General features: G+C 39.0%; 1 protein-coding gene across 13 annotated transcripts in view; it reads left to right on the top strand.

Moving 5' to 3' along the window:
* The window catches only part of LOC135501861 (fibrillin-2-like), a 33230-nt gene that overhangs the window by 12257 nt on the left and 2931 nt on the right, over positions 1 to 18042 (top strand). For 5 of the 13 annotated variants that reach the window (XM_064794247.1, XM_064794256.1, XM_064794294.1 and 2 more), the window contains 21 exons: positions 374 to 547; positions 3817 to 3939; positions 4862 to 4984; positions 5225 to 5362; positions 5671 to 5796; positions 6150 to 6278; positions 6652 to 6780; positions 7183 to 7311; positions 7663 to 7791; positions 8144 to 8272; positions 8624 to 8752; positions 9105 to 9233; positions 9584 to 9712; positions 10234 to 10362; positions 10736 to 10864; positions 11267 to 11395; positions 11747 to 11875; positions 12227 to 12355; positions 13768 to 13899; positions 14342 to 14518; positions 17150 to 17302. In XM_064794247.1, coding sequence (XP_064650317.1) covers positions 374 to 547; positions 3817 to 3939; positions 4862 to 4984; positions 5225 to 5362; positions 5671 to 5796; positions 6150 to 6278; positions 6652 to 6780; positions 7183 to 7311; positions 7663 to 7791; positions 8144 to 8272; positions 8624 to 8752; positions 9105 to 9233; positions 9584 to 9712; positions 10234 to 10362; positions 10736 to 10864; positions 11267 to 11395; positions 11747 to 11875; positions 12227 to 12355; positions 13768 to 13899; positions 14342 to 14518; positions 17150 to 17302 — 2823 coding nt within the window. The other 8 variants (XM_064794285.1, XM_064794278.1, XM_064794346.1 and 5 more) reach the window with 8 other exon arrangements.

The following is an 18042-nucleotide window of genomic DNA, read 5'->3' as shown; positions in this document are numbered from 1 at the left end:
ACTATAGGCAGGAGCAGAGGGGCTAATTTGGCCATCTTCAGGTGACTTATACACACTGTAAGGGCCAAGGGTCATGTCATATTCCGCACTCAATATGAATATATTCCTCATACAGGCGTGAATCATTTCGACTTACTGAGAGATATGAGAGACAACTTTGTGTAACTATATCTTGCCTGCCCAGCTGCTGCCTATATTGTCCCTTTAACACCACAGGACATGAAATGAAATGAAGAAATTAATCTGTTCTCGCTTCGTGGTATTGTCACATGTGGTGAAGATAGAATTCAAGTACCAGTACAAATGCAATGAGTTAACACTCCTCATCCCATTCGAACCTGCCCGTTTACGTACCCACATCCTACTCTTTCAGTTGATGGTAACTGGGGCAACTGGGGTGCGTGGACACTCTGCCCAGTTACCTGTGGGAAAGGGGTGCAAACACGGGAACGGAAGTGTGACAGTCCACCGAAGTCTGGGAGCGGACGGCAATGTGCCGGGTTGCCTAGTCAGCAGCAGTTATGTAATACACAGGACTGCCGACCTGGTAGGACCATTACTCTTTATTCTTAATGTTGTCTGCACTGCACAGTGTCAAAATAACTGAAATATTGCAATGCTGGTCGTAAGTGATATAAAAAACACAATCGCAAAATTGTCAACACCAGCTGACGAAACTGGGCTGAAGCGATTGCAGTAACTGTTGTTATCAAATTCAAATCAACCAGGAGAACGCATAGGCAGTCGTAGCCAGATAGCAAGGATCTCTCAATAAGATGCCACTATTCTTGTAAGAAATGTTGAATATTATCATGGAGGTATTATTAAGAAACGTTGCACCGCCCTATTCATGATACATATCGGTGTATTCCGATGTTTATTCGATTTTCTACTGCTTGGTTTTGTCTGTTCCTTACGTTTTCCTGTTGTGACATTTTTGTATGCATCTGATTCTATTTCACATTGTTCTTTGATTTGGTTTCTTCTTTAAAGTCACTTGACTTTCGTTTCATTTGACATCGAACTGTCATATCGTAGGGCATGTATTTGTTAGCCACTACATTACGGCAACAATCGGCTGCTGCTGCCGTGGTAGTGTACAGTAATGTGTTCCTCAGATATACAGTGACTACTTAGTTAACTGGTGCTTGGTCTAAAATTTTCTAAGTCACTAATAGAGGCCCAGAATGGGATAATGTCGATTTACGACCATGTAGGGCCTATACTAATCACATTTCAATGAAGAAAATGACAGAGTTTTGATTACATGTTCATTTCTTGATCTGGTCTTCTGTGGCCAATTTTATCAATCAATGGTTGGTATGAAAGGCAATTGCAGTTGTGTAATTTCCTAGGCCCTTTACCCTAACAATCATATTGGTCATTCCTGTTGAAAGTTCAAATCATGAGGAACACAACGTTGTTGTTACTGCTGATGCTTTCGCTCTTTGTCATGTGTCAGTCAATGATGGATGCTGGCAATGATGACGATGATGATGATGATGATGCCGATCAGCAGAATGGTGCTGCAGCAGTTGGTCTCCCTCGACGATGTAACAGTTACACTGTTGAAGCCAGGCTGCGACATGCCTTGGATTGCCAAACAGCAATTGAACATGGCCGCATTCTAAATGTCAATGAGTATGCTAGGCGCTATCGACTATCCCCAACAACGCTCAGGAGATGGATACAGAACATCGATGAAATGACGGATCAAGTGGAGGAAAATGCAGAACGCCGGCGAGTCAGAACCGACCATGATGGTTGTTGGCCGGAAGTTGAGAATATCGTGCACCAGCATTTTCAAGAACGGAGGAATATTGCCCTGCCCGTTTCTCGGTCGGACATTGTTAATGATGCAACGATTGAATTTCAGAACTGGTGGGGCCAACTCCCACACAATGAACTTGAGGACATTGCAGCACGTCGCCCCGAAAGGTCCCAGTTTTCTGCATCAGTGGGTTGGGTTACAAATTTTATGAAACGGAAAAAGATTGTTTTCCGCCGTAAAACGAAAGATTCCACCACTGTACCGGCTGATGCACCACAGAGAGTGAGAGAATTTCAGACTGGCGTTAGGCAAACTGTAGCTGACAACCATGTCCACACGCTCTTGAACTTTAACGAAACGTTTGCTCAGTTGGACTTCCCTCCGATGTATACAGCCGAGACCAGAGGTACAGTAGATGTAAATGTGAAAACATCGCGAGGAAATGCCAAACTCGGGTGCACCGTTGGATTGACAGTTGGCTCCAACGGAGAAAAACCGCCTGCTCATGTTGTTTTCAGGCAGCCGGGCTTCGTGCGTCAGATTAGAGATTTGAACAACATTCCAGATAACGTACGGGTCACATCCTCGAGGTCTGGTTGGGAGAATGGAGAGACACTGCAACATTGGTTGGACAATGTTCTTTTCCCTTACATTGGCGATTTTGACTTTAATGACATCCTTCTGCTTTTGGACAGATTCCGACCGCATCAAGCAGAGGATTTCTGTTACCCAATGGTTGAAGCAGGCATACTGTTAGACAATATTCCTGCTAGATGTACATCGCTGGCTCAGCCGTTAGATCTCACTATTATGAGGGGATTTAAAGCTATAATGCGAAAGTATTGGAAGTTATGGAAATGTGATGCAACTGAGGCTGACGGAAATTGCCGCAAAATTACATTACAGGATGTACTCGGCATTATAAGTAGAGCATGGAATGATGTAGCTCCTGAGTCTGCGGCTAAGTCATTTCAAGTGGCTGGCTTAACACCTCAACCAGATGGTCATTATCGTGATGATGTTGCAGATGATTTGTTGCTTGGTGAAAACGAATTGTCAGACTCCGATAATGATGATGATAACTTAAATTTTGACGACAACTTGGAATTGTAAAACAGTTGTAGTGCAAAGTAGTGAATAAGTAAATGTTGTTAATGGCATCGGTTATGTAAGTGTTAGTTACTTTACCCCCCAAGTTAAACTTTTGGGCAAAAATCTCACATCCCCTCCCTGATTCAAATGCCACTTTTTTTAGGGTTTACCCTGTAAAAAGCTTGTAACGACATTCATTTTCCATGAAAAGCACTGGCCAGTGATCGTAGTCTTGGATGGACTTTCTGCATGTCGGATTTCAAGCTATTAAAACTTTCTGAGTACTTGATGAAAGTGATCATAGTCAATAGGTATCAATGCCGACATGTGCAGTAGGCTCAAGTTGTCATTATTAGCCCATTCATGCTTCTCAAAAGGAATGTAGGCCCTGCACAACCCATCTGGGCCTAAAATGCATATTATAATGACCTATTATGGACTTAGAAAATTTTAGACCAGCACCAGTTAACTAAGTACTCACTGTATTTCAAGATTCTTTGTTAGTCAGAGGAACGCTTTCTGCTTCAAGAGGACAATTGCACCTCTTGTTCGTCCACTGATAGGTCTCTGTGCGATCTCATTCAATGTTTTTCCCATCGATGGAGTGTCTTATTATACACGTTAGATTATTGCTATGCATTACGACACTTCCGAAGTTTTCTGACATGATATTAATTTGTGTTTTTATCTTATTTCAAACATCTATCCACTTCATTCTGTCAAAAACAATAAACATGAGTTAGATATTGACATTAATTTATTACTTTCTTTAAGGGAATACGTGATGTGCTTTAGAGACACATAACATATGTTGATAACTGTGTTTGCATATGGTGATAAAACAGTCTTACCTACAATAACTGACACAACAGATTCCTGCAGCTACTGTCATCTTTGTTTTGATATGTTCCACTCTGACATATCAAGTACATATGTAATTGCAATATTTTCAGCTGTGGACGAGTGCACGACAGGAAAACATAACTGTGACACAAATGCTAAGTGTGCAGACAAGCAAGATGGTTTCACTTGCACATGCAATGTGGGATATAGCGGAGATGGAACAGCTTGCACAGGTCAGGCTAATAATGTTGAACTATATATTTTACTTTTTCCTGTTTTTGTTTTTGAATATATTTTCTTCACTGTTACTTATGTTTATTCTCTTTCTTTCATTGATTCCTGTACTTCTTTTCTTTCATTTATGAACTATAGGTTTCATCAAGAATTCTTTATCAATGCTTGGTTTCTCTTATAAATAAATTCTAAATTGTGTTTAAGACAAGGTTCACTGCTGTATTCACCAGTTAGTAACAACACAGTAGTTAACTCTCGCATGTTTTGAAATAGATGAACTGTAGATATTAACGTAGCATAGGAATGTCACCTCTTATGTTTCGGAATGCTTATTCTTTTAAAGGTATAGCCACTTTTATGAGTTTGTAGTTGCCAATGACACTGCAAGAAGTTTTTTTCCCTCTTCTAAACAGTTTCTCTTAGTTTTTCCTGGTTTTTCCCTGTTGATCTCTTAGTGGGGGAAGCTGTGAACATATCCAAGGCTCACAAAACATTTTATGTGAGAAAACTCGAATTGTGTCAGACTGATTGATGTCAGACTTTTCTCGGAAAATCAGGAAAAAATTAGAAATTCGTTTAAAAGTCGGAAAGGCCATCTACTAATATACATGAAAGTATGCTTTATCCTTTCTGTGTATATGAATACTTTTGGTTGCAAATTGCACTGGGAGTGTTTAAAATTAAACTTGTCAAAAATAGGTATTCCGAATGAATTTGAAATTGAAAGAATACAGAATACACCCCTAAAATTTCAAAATTTCAATGTCATTTATGCATAGATATGAACAAAAATGTCGGTTAGTTAGTTGGTTGGTCATTTAAATTTTGTATTATTTGTATCATTCACTTAGTTGGTTTCTCCTCTTGTAGTTCTGAGAAAACCGGCAGCTAAATTCTGATATAAATTGTATGCGTTTTCAGATGTAGATGAGTGTATATTGGGTACGGCCAATTGTGACAAAAATGCCAAATGCACGAATACTATCGGGGCGTTTACCTGCGCATGTAAGAGTGGCTTCACAGGCAATGGGAAGACGTGTACAGGTAGGTGACGCCATGTAGACGATTCTTCAATCGTCTAAATTCATCCAAATTCTCTTTTAGGTACGATTAAAGATTGTGGAAATTTGTTAACAAGTTAGACAACGTCAGTATCAGACTCCTGTGCTGATGTCGCCTAATTACGAGGCCGTATCCATCTTGTCAGAGCAGTGGAAAGTCCAATGAGGCAGGACTGGTCACTAACATAGGACATTTGTCTGAATCTTGTTCCTTGCCTTTAAGATACTGACGAGTGTGCAATTAGCACAGACAACTGTGACAAGACCAACGGTTTCTGTATCAACACTCCAGCAGGCTCGTTCACATGTGTTTGTAAGTCTGGCTTTGCAAGCCAATCTGGAGATGGGAGGAACTGCAAAGGTAGGTAATGCAGAACATAGATCCAAATCATTCGAATCCGTAAGAATCTCTTCACTTGGAAGCTTCACACATTTTGGCCATATGCTGAATCTGTTGTCCACAGTTTACAATAAGAACTTCCCGAGATTCAGGACTACCCTTTTCTCACTGGTGATCTTTAAAGAGCTAATGAAGTAGTAAAATTACCTTTCCGACAAAATTTCAAGCACAGAGATACAGGCGAATTCCTTAGGAATGTTGTTGATTTATCATCCATTTGTTTACATTCAGCAATGTATTGGGATATGCAGTGTGTATTTTTTCTGCAGATATTGATGAGTGTATTGTTGGTACCGACAACTGTGACAAAACGAATGGTGTCTGCACCAACTCGCCTGGTTCATACTCCTGTGCCTGTAAATCGGGGTTCACCGGAGATGGGAGGACATGTACTGGTAAGATTCACAACGAACATCAAAACTGTATGAAATCACCTGAAAAATATGAATATACCTGAATCAGCAATCCTAATTATCAAACCAATGTGAGAATAGAAAATAAAAATAAGCAACACCCGACTTATAAAAGATTTTTAAGAAAAAAACCCCGATCAACAATTATTTTTCATCTGCCCTTCTGACATTAGTGGTTATTCCATGTGTAACTGTACATGTATATGTGTCTTGGTCAAGACTGAAAAATGGAAGCATGAAAGATGTCGATGATTTCTATTCCTCTTCTTTGTACCGGTATCGAGTTTTGTTCTTGATGATTTGAAACCAATGATGTTTTCGGGCTGCTTTTCTAGATTTCGATGAATGTACAAGCAATGCTAACAACTGTGACAAGACCAACGGTATCTGTACCAACACACCAGCAGGATCATTCACATGTTCTTGTAAAAGTGGATTTGTTGGAGATGGGAAGACTTGCAGAGGTAGGCAGATTCGTTTTTACTACCTTCCATTTTAGTTATACAATGTAAGTACGTACTGCATATAAAATAATCATGATCACCATAAAAATATGATCACACTCACTATCATCATTATCACTAATGTATGTACAGTACAAAAATCATATTTAAATTAAATTATATGCGTATATTTTTCAATGAAGTTGGAAAAAGCATAAAATCCTTCTGTTATTTTTGAGCCAGTTTATTTTGTTGGTCATTTTTGAAATAGATAAAGATGTTGAGTGTTATACAATTACTAAGTAACCACCAAAATGAGCAAATATAGAAAGGAATTCAAAATTCAGTACATTATTCAGAACACTGTACTCATATTTTATCCTTTTTTTCTTAGCTTCAGCCAGAGACGAATGCGCATTGGGCAGCCACACCTGCAGTGCAAATGCTGACTGCACGGATACAGCAACAAGTTACACCTGCAAATGTAAATCTGGCTTCACAGGCGACGGAAGAACTTGTACTGGTAAGTGCTGTGACCGATAAGCTTTAATGACGAACTTCTCTTATTTTCACAAGCTATACAGAAATCAGTCATTAATTTCTGCTGAATTTAGAAGAATTCTGTACGTGCAAGATATGATAGGAATATACAACAAACGACAACTCCAAGTTAGACGGTATATCATTCAGGCAAATCAAAAATAATAGAAAAAGGCGCAAATTCTAATTTCCAGATATTGATGAGTGTACAACTTGAACCAACATCTGTGACAAGACGAACGGCATATGAACCGATAGACCGGCAGGATCATTCACATGTTCCTGTGTTGTTCCTGTGAAACTGGCTAAAAGGAAGTCGTTTGGCACTCGTTAGCATTATGACGTATTCTGTTTTTTAGCAATGGTAACTTTGTATTATTTCCAGATATTGATGAGTGTGCAATTGATACCAACAACTGTGACAAGACCAACGGTATCTGCACCAATACACCGACAGGATCATTCACATGTTCTTGTAAAAGTGGTTTTGCAGGAAACGGTGTGACATGCACAGGTTAGATATATTATTGCTCTAATTCACAGATAACAGCATTATGCTTTTGTTCTTGTAAAACCGCTTTCATTCGAAATGCGGTGACTTGCACAGCTCTTTTATCGCGACAACAGTTCAGAGAAGACAAAATATGCTGTGTAATTGAATTGACTACCATCAAATATGATTACCCCGAGCGACTGTCAGTTGGCAACTATGCTGCGACAGTCGCAGGTAGGTTCGGTATAACAGCTTAAAAAAGCGAATCGAAATATAACCCCTTGTCTTGGTTTCTTGTTTAAAACATTAGATTTGAAGAGGAGACGAAAGTAGATAACGAGAACTTTATATTTTGTTGTCGCTCTTTTCCAGATATTGACGAGTGTGCAATTGGTAGCGACAACTGTGACAAGACCAACGGTATCTGCACCAATACGCCGGCAGGATCATTCACATGTTCATGCAAGACAGGCTTCGCAGGAAATGGAAGGACTTGCACAGGTTAGATATATTACTGCTCTAATTCATAGATAACAGCATTATGCTTTTGTTCTTGTAAAACCGCTTTCATTCAAAATGCGGTGACTTGCACAGCTCTTTTATCACGACAAAAGTTCAGAGAAGACAAAATATGCTGTGTAATTGAATTGATTACCATCAAATATGATTACCCCGAGCGACTGTCAGTTGGCAACAATGCTGCGACAGTCGCAGGTAGGTTCGGTATAACAGCTTAAAAATGCGAATCGAAATGTAAACCCCTTGTCTTGGTTTCTTGTTTAAAACATTAGATTTGAGGAGGAGACGAAAGTAGATAACGAGAACTTTATATTTTGTTGTCGCTCTTTTCCAGATATTGACGAGTGTGCAATTGGTAGCGACAACTGTGACAAGACCAACGGTATCTGCACCAATACGCCGGCAGGATCATTCACATGTTCATGCAAGACAGGCTTCGCAGGGAATGGAAGGACTTGCACAGGTTAGATATATTACTGCTCTAACTCATAGATAACAGCATTATGTGTTTGTTCTTGTAAAACCGCTTTCATTCGAAATGCGGTGACTTGCACAGCTCTATATCACGACAACAGTTCAGAGAAGACAAAATATGCTGTGTAATTGAATTGACTACCATCAAATATGATTACCCCGAGCGACTGTCAGTTGGCAACTATGCTGCGACAGTCGCAGGTAGGTTCGGTATAACAGCTTAAAAATGCAAATCGAAATGTAAACCCCTTGTCTTGGTTTCTTGTTTAAAACATTAGATTTGAAGAGGAGACGAAAGTAGATAACGAGAACTTTATATTTTGTTGTCGCTCTTTTCCAGATATTGACGAGTGTGCAATTGGTAGCGACAACTGTGACAAGACCAACGGTATCTGCACCAATACACCGGCAGGATCATTCACATGTTCATGCAAGACAGGCTTCGCAGGGAATGGAAGGACTTGCACAGGTTAGATATATTACTGCTCTAATTCATAGATGACAGCATTATGCTTTTGTTCTTGTAAAACCGCTTTCATTCGAAATGCGGTGACTTGCACAGCTCTTTTATCACGACAAAAGTTCAGAGAAGACAAAATATGCTGTGTAATTGAATTGACTACCATCAAATATGATTACCCCGAGCGACTGTCAGTTGGCAACTATGCTGCGACAGTCGCAGGTAGGTTCGGTATAACAGCTTAAAAATGCGAATCGAAATGTAAACCCCTTGTCTTGGTTTCTTGTTTAGAACATTAGATTTGAGGAGCAGACGAAAGAAGATAACGAGAACTTTATATTTTGTTGTCGCTCTTTTCCAGATATTGACGAGTGTGCAATTGGTAGCGACAACTGTGACAAGACCAACGGTATCTGCACCAATACACCGGCAGGATCATTCACATGTTCATGCAAGACAGGCTTCGCAGGAAATGGAAGGACTTGCACAGGTTAGATATATTACTGCTCTAATTCATAGATAACAGCATTATGCTTTTGTTCTTGTAAAACTGTTTTCATTCGAAATGCGGTGACTTGCACAGCTCTATATCACGACAACTGTTCAGAGAAGACAAAATATGCTGTGTAATTGAATTGATTACCATCAAATATGATTACCCCGAGCGACTGTCAGTTGGCAACTATGCTGCGACAGTCGCAGGTAGGTTCGGTATAACAGCTTAAAAATGCGAATCGAAATGTAACCCCTAGTCTTGGTTTCTTGTTTAAAACATAAGATTTGAAGAGGAGACGAAAGTAGATAACGAGAACTTTATATTTTGTTGTCGCTCTTTTCCAGATATTGACGAGTGTGCAATTGGTAGTGACAACTGTGACAAGACCAACGGTATCTGCAACAATACACCGGCAGGATCATTCACATGTTCTTGTAAAAGTGGTTTTACAGGAAACGGGGTGACATGCACAGGTAAGACTTTTATCACAGCATTTAAAGAAATCATATCCTGTGTACCTACAACCTGATTGATGAATGTACTGCTGGTACCGACAACTGTGGCAAAACGAGCCAACTCACCTGGTTCATACTCCTGTTCCTGTAATTTGGGGTTCACCGGAGATGGGAGGACATGTAATGGTAATATTCACAACGAACATCAAAACTGTATGAAATCACCTGAAAAATATGAAAATACCTGAATCAGCAATCCTAATTATCAAACCAATGTGAGAATAGAAAATAAAAATAAGCAACACCCGACTTATCAAAGATTTTTAAGAAAAAAACCCCGATCAACAATTATTTTTCATCTGCCCTTCTGACATTAGTGGTTATTCCATGTGTAACTGTACATGTATATGTGTCTTGGTCAAGACTGAAAAATGGAAGCATGAAAGATGTCGATGATTTCTATTCCTCTTCTTTGTACCGGTATCGAGTTTTGTTCTTGATGATTTGAAACCAATGATGTTTTCGGGCTGCTTTTCTAGATTTCGATGAATGTACAAGCAATGCTAACAACTGTGACAAGACCAACGGTATCTGTACCAACACACCAGCAGGATCATTCACATGTTCTTGTAAAAGTGGATTTGTTGGAGATGGGAAGACTTGCAGAGGTAGGCAGATTCGTTTTTACTACCTTCCATTTTAGTTATACAATGTAAGTACGTACTGCATATAAAATAATCATGATCACCATAAAAATATGATCACACTCACTATCATCATTATCACTAATGTATGTACAGTACAAAAATCATATTTAAATTAAATTATATGCGTATATTTTTCAATGAAGTTGGAAAAAGCATAAAATCCTTCTGTTATTTTTGAGCCAGTTTATTTTGTTGGTCATTTTTGAAATAGATAAAGATGTTGAGTGTTATACAATTACTAAGTAACCACCAAAATGAGCAAATATAGAAAGGAATTCAAAATTCAGTACATTATTCAGAACACTGTACTCATATTTTATCCTTTTTTTCTTAGCTTCAGCCAGAGACGAATGCGCATTGGGCAGCCACACCTGCAGTGCAAATGCTGACTGCACGGATACAGCAACAAGTTACACCTGCAAATGTAAATCTGGCTTCACAGGCGACGGAAGAACTTGTACTGGTAAGTGCTGTGACCGATAAGCTTTAATGACGAACTTCTCTTATTTTCACAAGCTATACAGAAATCAGTCATTAATTTCTGCTGAATTTAGAAGAATTCTGTACGTGCAAGATATGATAGGAATATACAACAAACGACAACTCCAAGTTAGACGGTATATCATTCAGGCAAATCAAAAATAATAGAAAAAGGCGCAAATTCTAATTTCCAGATATTGATGAGTGTACAACTTGAACCAACATCTGTGACAAGACGAACGGCATATGAACCGATAGACCGGCAGGATCATTCACATGTTCCTGTGTTGTTCCTGTGAAACTGGCTAAAAGGAAGTCGTTTGGCACTCGTTAGCATTATGACGTATTCTGTTTTTTAGCAATGGTAACTTTGTATTATTTCCAGATATTGATGAGTGTGCAATTGATACCAACAACTGTGACAAGACTAACGGTATCTGCACCAATACACCGACAGGATCATTCACATGTTCTTGTAAAAGTGGTTTTGCAGGAAACGGTGTGACATGCACAGGTTAGATATATTACTGCTCTAATTCACAGATAACAGCATTATGCTTTTGTTCTTGTAAAACCGCTTTCATTCGAAATGCGGTGACTTGCACAGCTCTTTTATCGCGACAACAGTTCAGAGAAGACAAAATATGCTGTGTAATTGAATTGACTACCATCAAATATGATTACCCCGAGCGACTGTCAGTTGGCAACTATGCTGCGACAGTCGCAGGTAGGTTCGGTATAACAGCTTAAAAAAGCGAATCGAAATATAACCCCTTGTCTTGGTTTCTTGTTTAAAACATTAGATTTGAAGAGGAGACGAAAGTAGATAACGAGAACTTTATATTTTGTTGTCGCTCTTTTCCAGATATTGACGAGTGTGCAATTGGTAGCGACAACTGTGACAAGACCAACGGTATCTGCACCAATACACCGGCAGGATCATTCACATGTTCATGCAAGACAGGCTTCGCAGGGAATGGAAGGACTTGCACAGGTTAGATATATTACTGCTCTAATTCATAGATAACAGCATTATGCTTTTGTTCTTGTAAAACCGCTTTCATTCGAAATGCGGTGACTTGCACAGCTCTTTTATCACGACAAAAGTTCAGAGAAGACAAAATATGCTGTGTAATTGAATTGATTACCATCAAATATGATTACTCGAGCGACTGTCAGTTGGCAACTATGCTGCGACAGTCGCAGGTAGGTTCGGTATAACAGCTTAAAAATGCAAATCGAAATGTAAACCCCTTGTCTTGGTTTCTTGTTTAAAACATTAGATTTGAGGAGGAGACGAAAGTAGATAACGAGAACTTTATATTTTGTTGTCGCTCTTTTCCAGATATTGACGAGTGTGCAATTGGTAGCGACAACTGTGACAAGACCAACGGTATCTGCACCAATACACCGGCAGGATCATTCACATGTTCTTGTAAAAGTGGATTTGTTGGAGATGGGAAGACTTGCAGAGGTAGGCAGATTCGTTTTTACTACATTCCATTTCAGTTTTTGTGATGTAAGGTGTAGGTGGTTCACTCTTCAAGTAAGCTTGTCAGGGCGCTAGATGTCTTTAAGTATTGTCATCTTCCCAATGTGTGGGCATTTTGCTGCAATGTCATCGCTTGCACCTCTTGAGTTAGCTAGATTGTGGAATATGTTCTCCTCTCCAAGCTCTTCATTCATATAATGTTCATGGATATCTTCATTATATTCTTGACACCTGTTTAATATTTCTACAGACTTGTCCATGAAGAATGTCAAGAATCTGACTAGTATTTTTTCTCTCTTCAAGGTGGTGTTAAAAATTGCCTGGCAAATTCACAGAATGCCATCGGACAATTTTAGTATAATCATTAAACTACTAAAACATAATACTAAAATCTATTGAAAATCGTGTATGATATATTACATTTTTCTGTGTAAACATGACATTGTTTATTTTTTTTTGTAGAAGGTACAATTTGAAAAAATAACCCTCAATGATATTAAAACGAACTAAAACATGTCTATGATTTTCAGGTTGGTGACATTGGTCTTAAACATTGGGCCGATATTGAGTTTCCGTTCGAATCCTGGATATGCTATTTCAGAATCACCCCCCCCCCCCCCTTGTGCTTTATCATTAGGTTCCTTGGCTTATTCTGTTTCTCAGATTGTGATGATCTCCCCCTGCAATGTGAGGATTTCCCATTTCCCATTCTCATTGCCCTCACTTTTTCTGACTGAATGTTGCTCTCTTTGCTGATTTTCCCTCAGAACTTTGAGTTTCCATCAATGTCATTGCTTGAATTTCCCCCGTACTTTGCTCCTAGAATTAGAAATTCCACAGACCACGCTTTTATGTACATGTACAGTTTCTCAGCTTGGTACACATCACGAAACTGCATCGTACTCAGTAGAATGTTCAGATGATATGTATTTTGCAACTTAGTAGAATATTTAGTTGATATGTATTCAACTACTCTTTCAGATAGTATCGGAATAACTGTCTGTGCAGACAAAGCTAATAGAATGCGTACTGTAAATATACTGTATATAAAATAATCATTTACACCAACAAAACATGATCACGCTCACTCTCATCATTATCACTAATGTATGTACAGCACAAAAATCATATTTAAATTAAATTATATGCGTATATTTTTCAATGAAGTTGGAAAAAGCATAAAATCCTTCAGTCATTTTTGAGCCAGTTTATTTTGTTTATCATTTTTGAAATAGATATAGAGGTTGAGTGTTATACAATTACTAATTAACCACCAAAATGAGCAAATATAGAAAGGAATTCAAAATTCAGTGCATTATTCAGAACACTGTACGCATATTTCATCCGTTAGCCTGTGAGCCGTTTTCATGTGGGTATTATGTTTCTTTCTTCAGATGTGGATGAGTGTGCGACTGGAGGCAGCAACGCTTGTGACAAAGCGAATGGCGTATGCACCAACACACAAGGTTCCTACACCTGCAGATGTGAAAATGGCTATAATGGTGATGGGAAAACGTGCATGAAAGGTTCGTTCAGGTTGGAACTAACATAACATATCAGGGTTCTCGCCTACTGGTGATTTCGTAATTCTTTTGTACCATTTCTACATCTTCAACTCCTGTCTCACAGCAAATTCTTCGTGGTTAACATTGTTACTATGCAGTGTATATATATATGCCAACGGTACCATCTCAGTTATGCTGCAGGATATGCTCTTTAGACAAAATGTATCACATATATCATTAAAACTAGCCGGCAATGTGTAGTATTCCTTTCCAGTTGGTTGGCCTATATCAATGTGCGTTGAGGAACACACGAAAGTTATCATGATTAAATGAAGTCGTTACATCAAAAGAGGAATAACAGTTATTCTTGAGGTCGTCTGGTCAAAATCAATCGCTTTGAAGTAAATGAACATTTGAATGCCCACACATCTATCTCACTATTCGTTGGATTGATTCATTTCAGATCTCAATGGCGCCTGGGGTCAATGGGGTTCCTATGGGGCATGCTCTGTAACGTGTGGAAATGGATCTCAGTCACGTACGAGAGCATGTGACAACCCAGCGCCGACTGGCCTTGGGGCAAATTGTGTGGGAGATAGTAAAGAAACGAAGGCGTGTATCAGTGCAGTTTGCCCAACGGGTACTTGTTTACGATTAATTTGGTTTACAAACTGACAGTTAAGGTAGCCAACTGCCTCTGCGATGAGAGTTTCTGCTAACAATGAAGAATTTGTCCAGGAAATGATTATCAAATTAGCTTTTGTTGAATGTTGATGATGGTGACGTTTCACTTTGGTTTGTAACTGCCCGACAACGAGCACGAATCTCATTTAGCAGAGGTAGTCAATTTCAACTGGTAGTGGGATTTTGCTTCTGTACGGCTTGACATAGGAGGTGGTAGCTTGCACATTGGCTAGGTGTCTGATCCTATCTTAGCTAACACTGTGATTGGTGGTGGAGTGTAGGTGTTTTTGATTCACTATTCAGTCTGCTTACATCTGCTTTTATCTCTCTGCGGCCTGGCTTGTTTTTCAGGTAGAACAGTGAAATCAACTACTTGCCAAATAACAACAACAACTACAGCAACAACAAGTACTGGAGATATTGCAACAACAGAAATCAGTACCTATGCGATGATACCTAGTACCACCCCGGCAGCTGGTTCTGGAATTGTTACAACAATAGCAATCAGCGCCACTGCTAAACGAAACATTACCACCACTGAAGTTGCTCTTAGTGATGCCACAACAACTGGGCCAAGAACCATGTTCATAGGATATAGTATCCACTCAAAAGGTCGCACAGAAGCTGTTACAAGCATAAAAACATCACCTGCCGCAGTTACCCCTGGTATTCAAACCAGTTTACCTACAACGTCAACTGCTACAACACTTGGTATTCAAACCAGTAGGCCTACACCAACATCGCAAACTGGTACAAAATCTGGTGTTTACACTGATACACAAATTACACTAACTGGGCAAACATCTGGTATTCAAATAAGCATACTAACATCTCCTACTGCTGTAACGTCTGGTTTTCAAACCAGTTTACTTACAGCACCAACTGCTACAACTCCTCGCATTCAAACGAGTGTACCATCTTCACAGAATGACCTATCTGGCATTCAGACAACTGTTGTAACATCTAGATATGAAACGACCTTTCAAACGAGTGTGACAACATCATCAGTTAATACTAAAAGCATATTGACTCAATCCATTGTACTAATGACACCAACTTCTGCAATATCTGCCACTCAAGTGACGACTCAAACGAGTATACCAACAACACTAATGACGGCAATATCTGCTGTTCAAACAACTATTTTAGCAACGTTTACTGCTGCAACATCTAGCACTCAAACAAGTACATCAACTGCATCTAATTCTACAGTGTTTGGTACTAAAACTAGCATTCAGCCAACATCAACTGTGGCAAAAACATATATTCAAACTACTATGCTAACGACATCAACTTCAACAACTGGTAACCTAATTTCTCTTGGAGTGACTAAGATTGTAACGACATCTGAAATAACACCATCTGAAACGACATCCTATCCAGAACCAGGTATACCAACATCACCATCTGGAACAACATCATACTCGGAAAGAAGTGTACCAACATCACCATCTGGAACGACATCGTACTCGGAAGGAAGTGTACAAATAACACCACCTGGAACGACATTTTATCTGGAAACAAGTGTACCAATGACACCATCTGGAACGACATTCTTTCCGGAAACTAGTGTACCAACAACATCGTCAGGAACGACATCCTATCCTGAAACAGGTGTACCAACAACACCATCTGGAACAAAATCATACTCGGAAAGAAGTGTACCAATAACACAATATGGAACGACATCCTATCCAGAAACAAGTAAACCAACAACACCATCTGGAATAACATCGTATTCGGAAGAAATTATACCAACACCACCATCTGGAACAACATTCTACTCGGAAAGAAGTGTACCAATAACACCATCTGGAACAACATCCTACTCGGAAAGAAGTGTACCAATAACACCATCTGGAACAACATCCTACTCGGAAAGAAGTGTACCAATAACACCATCTGGAACAACATCCTATCCGGAAAGGAGTGTACCCATAACTCGCAAAACCTCTGAGACAAGCATTGGCAAATCAACTTCAACTGATTCATCAACGAATAAACTTTCTGAGTCGTCAGCTGCAATAGTTCCAAATTCATCAGAACGTGCTACACCACCGACTGTTGTGCTGACAAGTACGCTAAAGACTGGACCGACCACATCGGCTATCTACCCAACGACGATCCCGGGTGGAGGTATAATACCAGTCATAACCTCCCCGAATGTTTTTGTTGTTTTTTGTGTTTTTTTTTCGTCTCATTGTTTTTTCTATATGTTTTGCATGTTGAGTCAGTGAAGAAGTAAAATTTATCTTAATCAATTTGCATTTCCAATGGCTTGAATAATATTCTAGAGCTTCTTAGAAAGACATTTAGAAGTCAATTCATTCACACTAGTTGGAGGTTTTTCCGACTTTCTCCGGTTTCTTTAACAGCTTATTACTCAAATAATGCTTTCATTATTATTTACACTAATTCGACGCTCCATGTAAGTGAGGCAAGAATATATAAAAATCAGAAATAAATGATATTATATTTCACTATGTGAAAGTTGACAGCGAATTGAATTTAGAAAAGAATATTTTTCGTCTGACAAGTAGCTTTATCTTTATAGCTTTGTTCACATTGCCTTTTCTGTAATCCACAGCTTACGTCTGCCCAAATGCTGGTTACTTCTGGTGTCGAACGGATCAAACCTGTGTAGCTGAATCGTATGTTTGTGACGGGAAGCAAGACTGCGTAAATGGCTACGACGAACTTAACTGCGAGAACAAATCCGATGACGTAATCTACAAGATAGGTAGGTTACATGTACTGCAAAGTTCCTACACCTATTCTATTCTAATAACTCGTCTAATATTATCACAAGCTTTCATATTTTTCTACTCAAAGTGCTGCATTTCAAATCAAGGTTTTAAGTAGGCTGGTTATTTTCAGGTATACATAAATGATTAATGAAAAAATATTACGGTACTTTCGTAAGTCAAAAGCTTGTACTCAAATATCAGAAACACATCCGAACATGCTGCAAGCTTCTCGACCAAGTAAATGTATTTCATCTGCCTTTTATGAAAAATTTGCATAAAGCAATACAAGGAACTACAATCGATACAATCTCGTTTCTTTCAGTTTGGCCCGTTGTTATAACGTTAACCAGTCTTGTAGCCATCAGTATAGTAATAGTGATCATGGCAGCCGTCTTCGTTGCTGTCTGATTACTGTTGTATAAGGTAGAACATTTCTAAATGATATCTGAATGTCAACTCCTCCGGTGGTAGCAATGTTAATGAGTTTCCAAGTTTCCTTTCTTCTTTGGTGTGGTTTAATTCAAGATATGGTTGAATTATAGTCCACAAAACAAAGTTCTGTTCTTCACCATCTTGTAGCACCATCACCCACCATCTTTCACTTCATTTTACTTGTTTTTTACATCATAAATGGGAGGTTGCTTTCTGTTAAACAGATCCTCTTATCTCTACAACGTATAATCCTTATTCCAAGTATTCATTATAAATAGTTTGGTTTTTACTGATCTCTAGT

The sequence above is a fragment of the Lineus longissimus genome, chromosome 2 (assembly GCF_910592395.1).
Source record: "Lineus longissimus chromosome 2, tnLinLong1.2, whole genome shotgun sequence".
Classification (NCBI taxonomy): domain Eukaryota; kingdom Metazoa; phylum Nemertea; class Pilidiophora; order Heteronemertea; family Lineidae; genus Lineus; species Lineus longissimus.
Note: the sequence above shows the minus strand (reverse complement) of the source record. Positions and strands in the feature narration are given on the sequence as shown.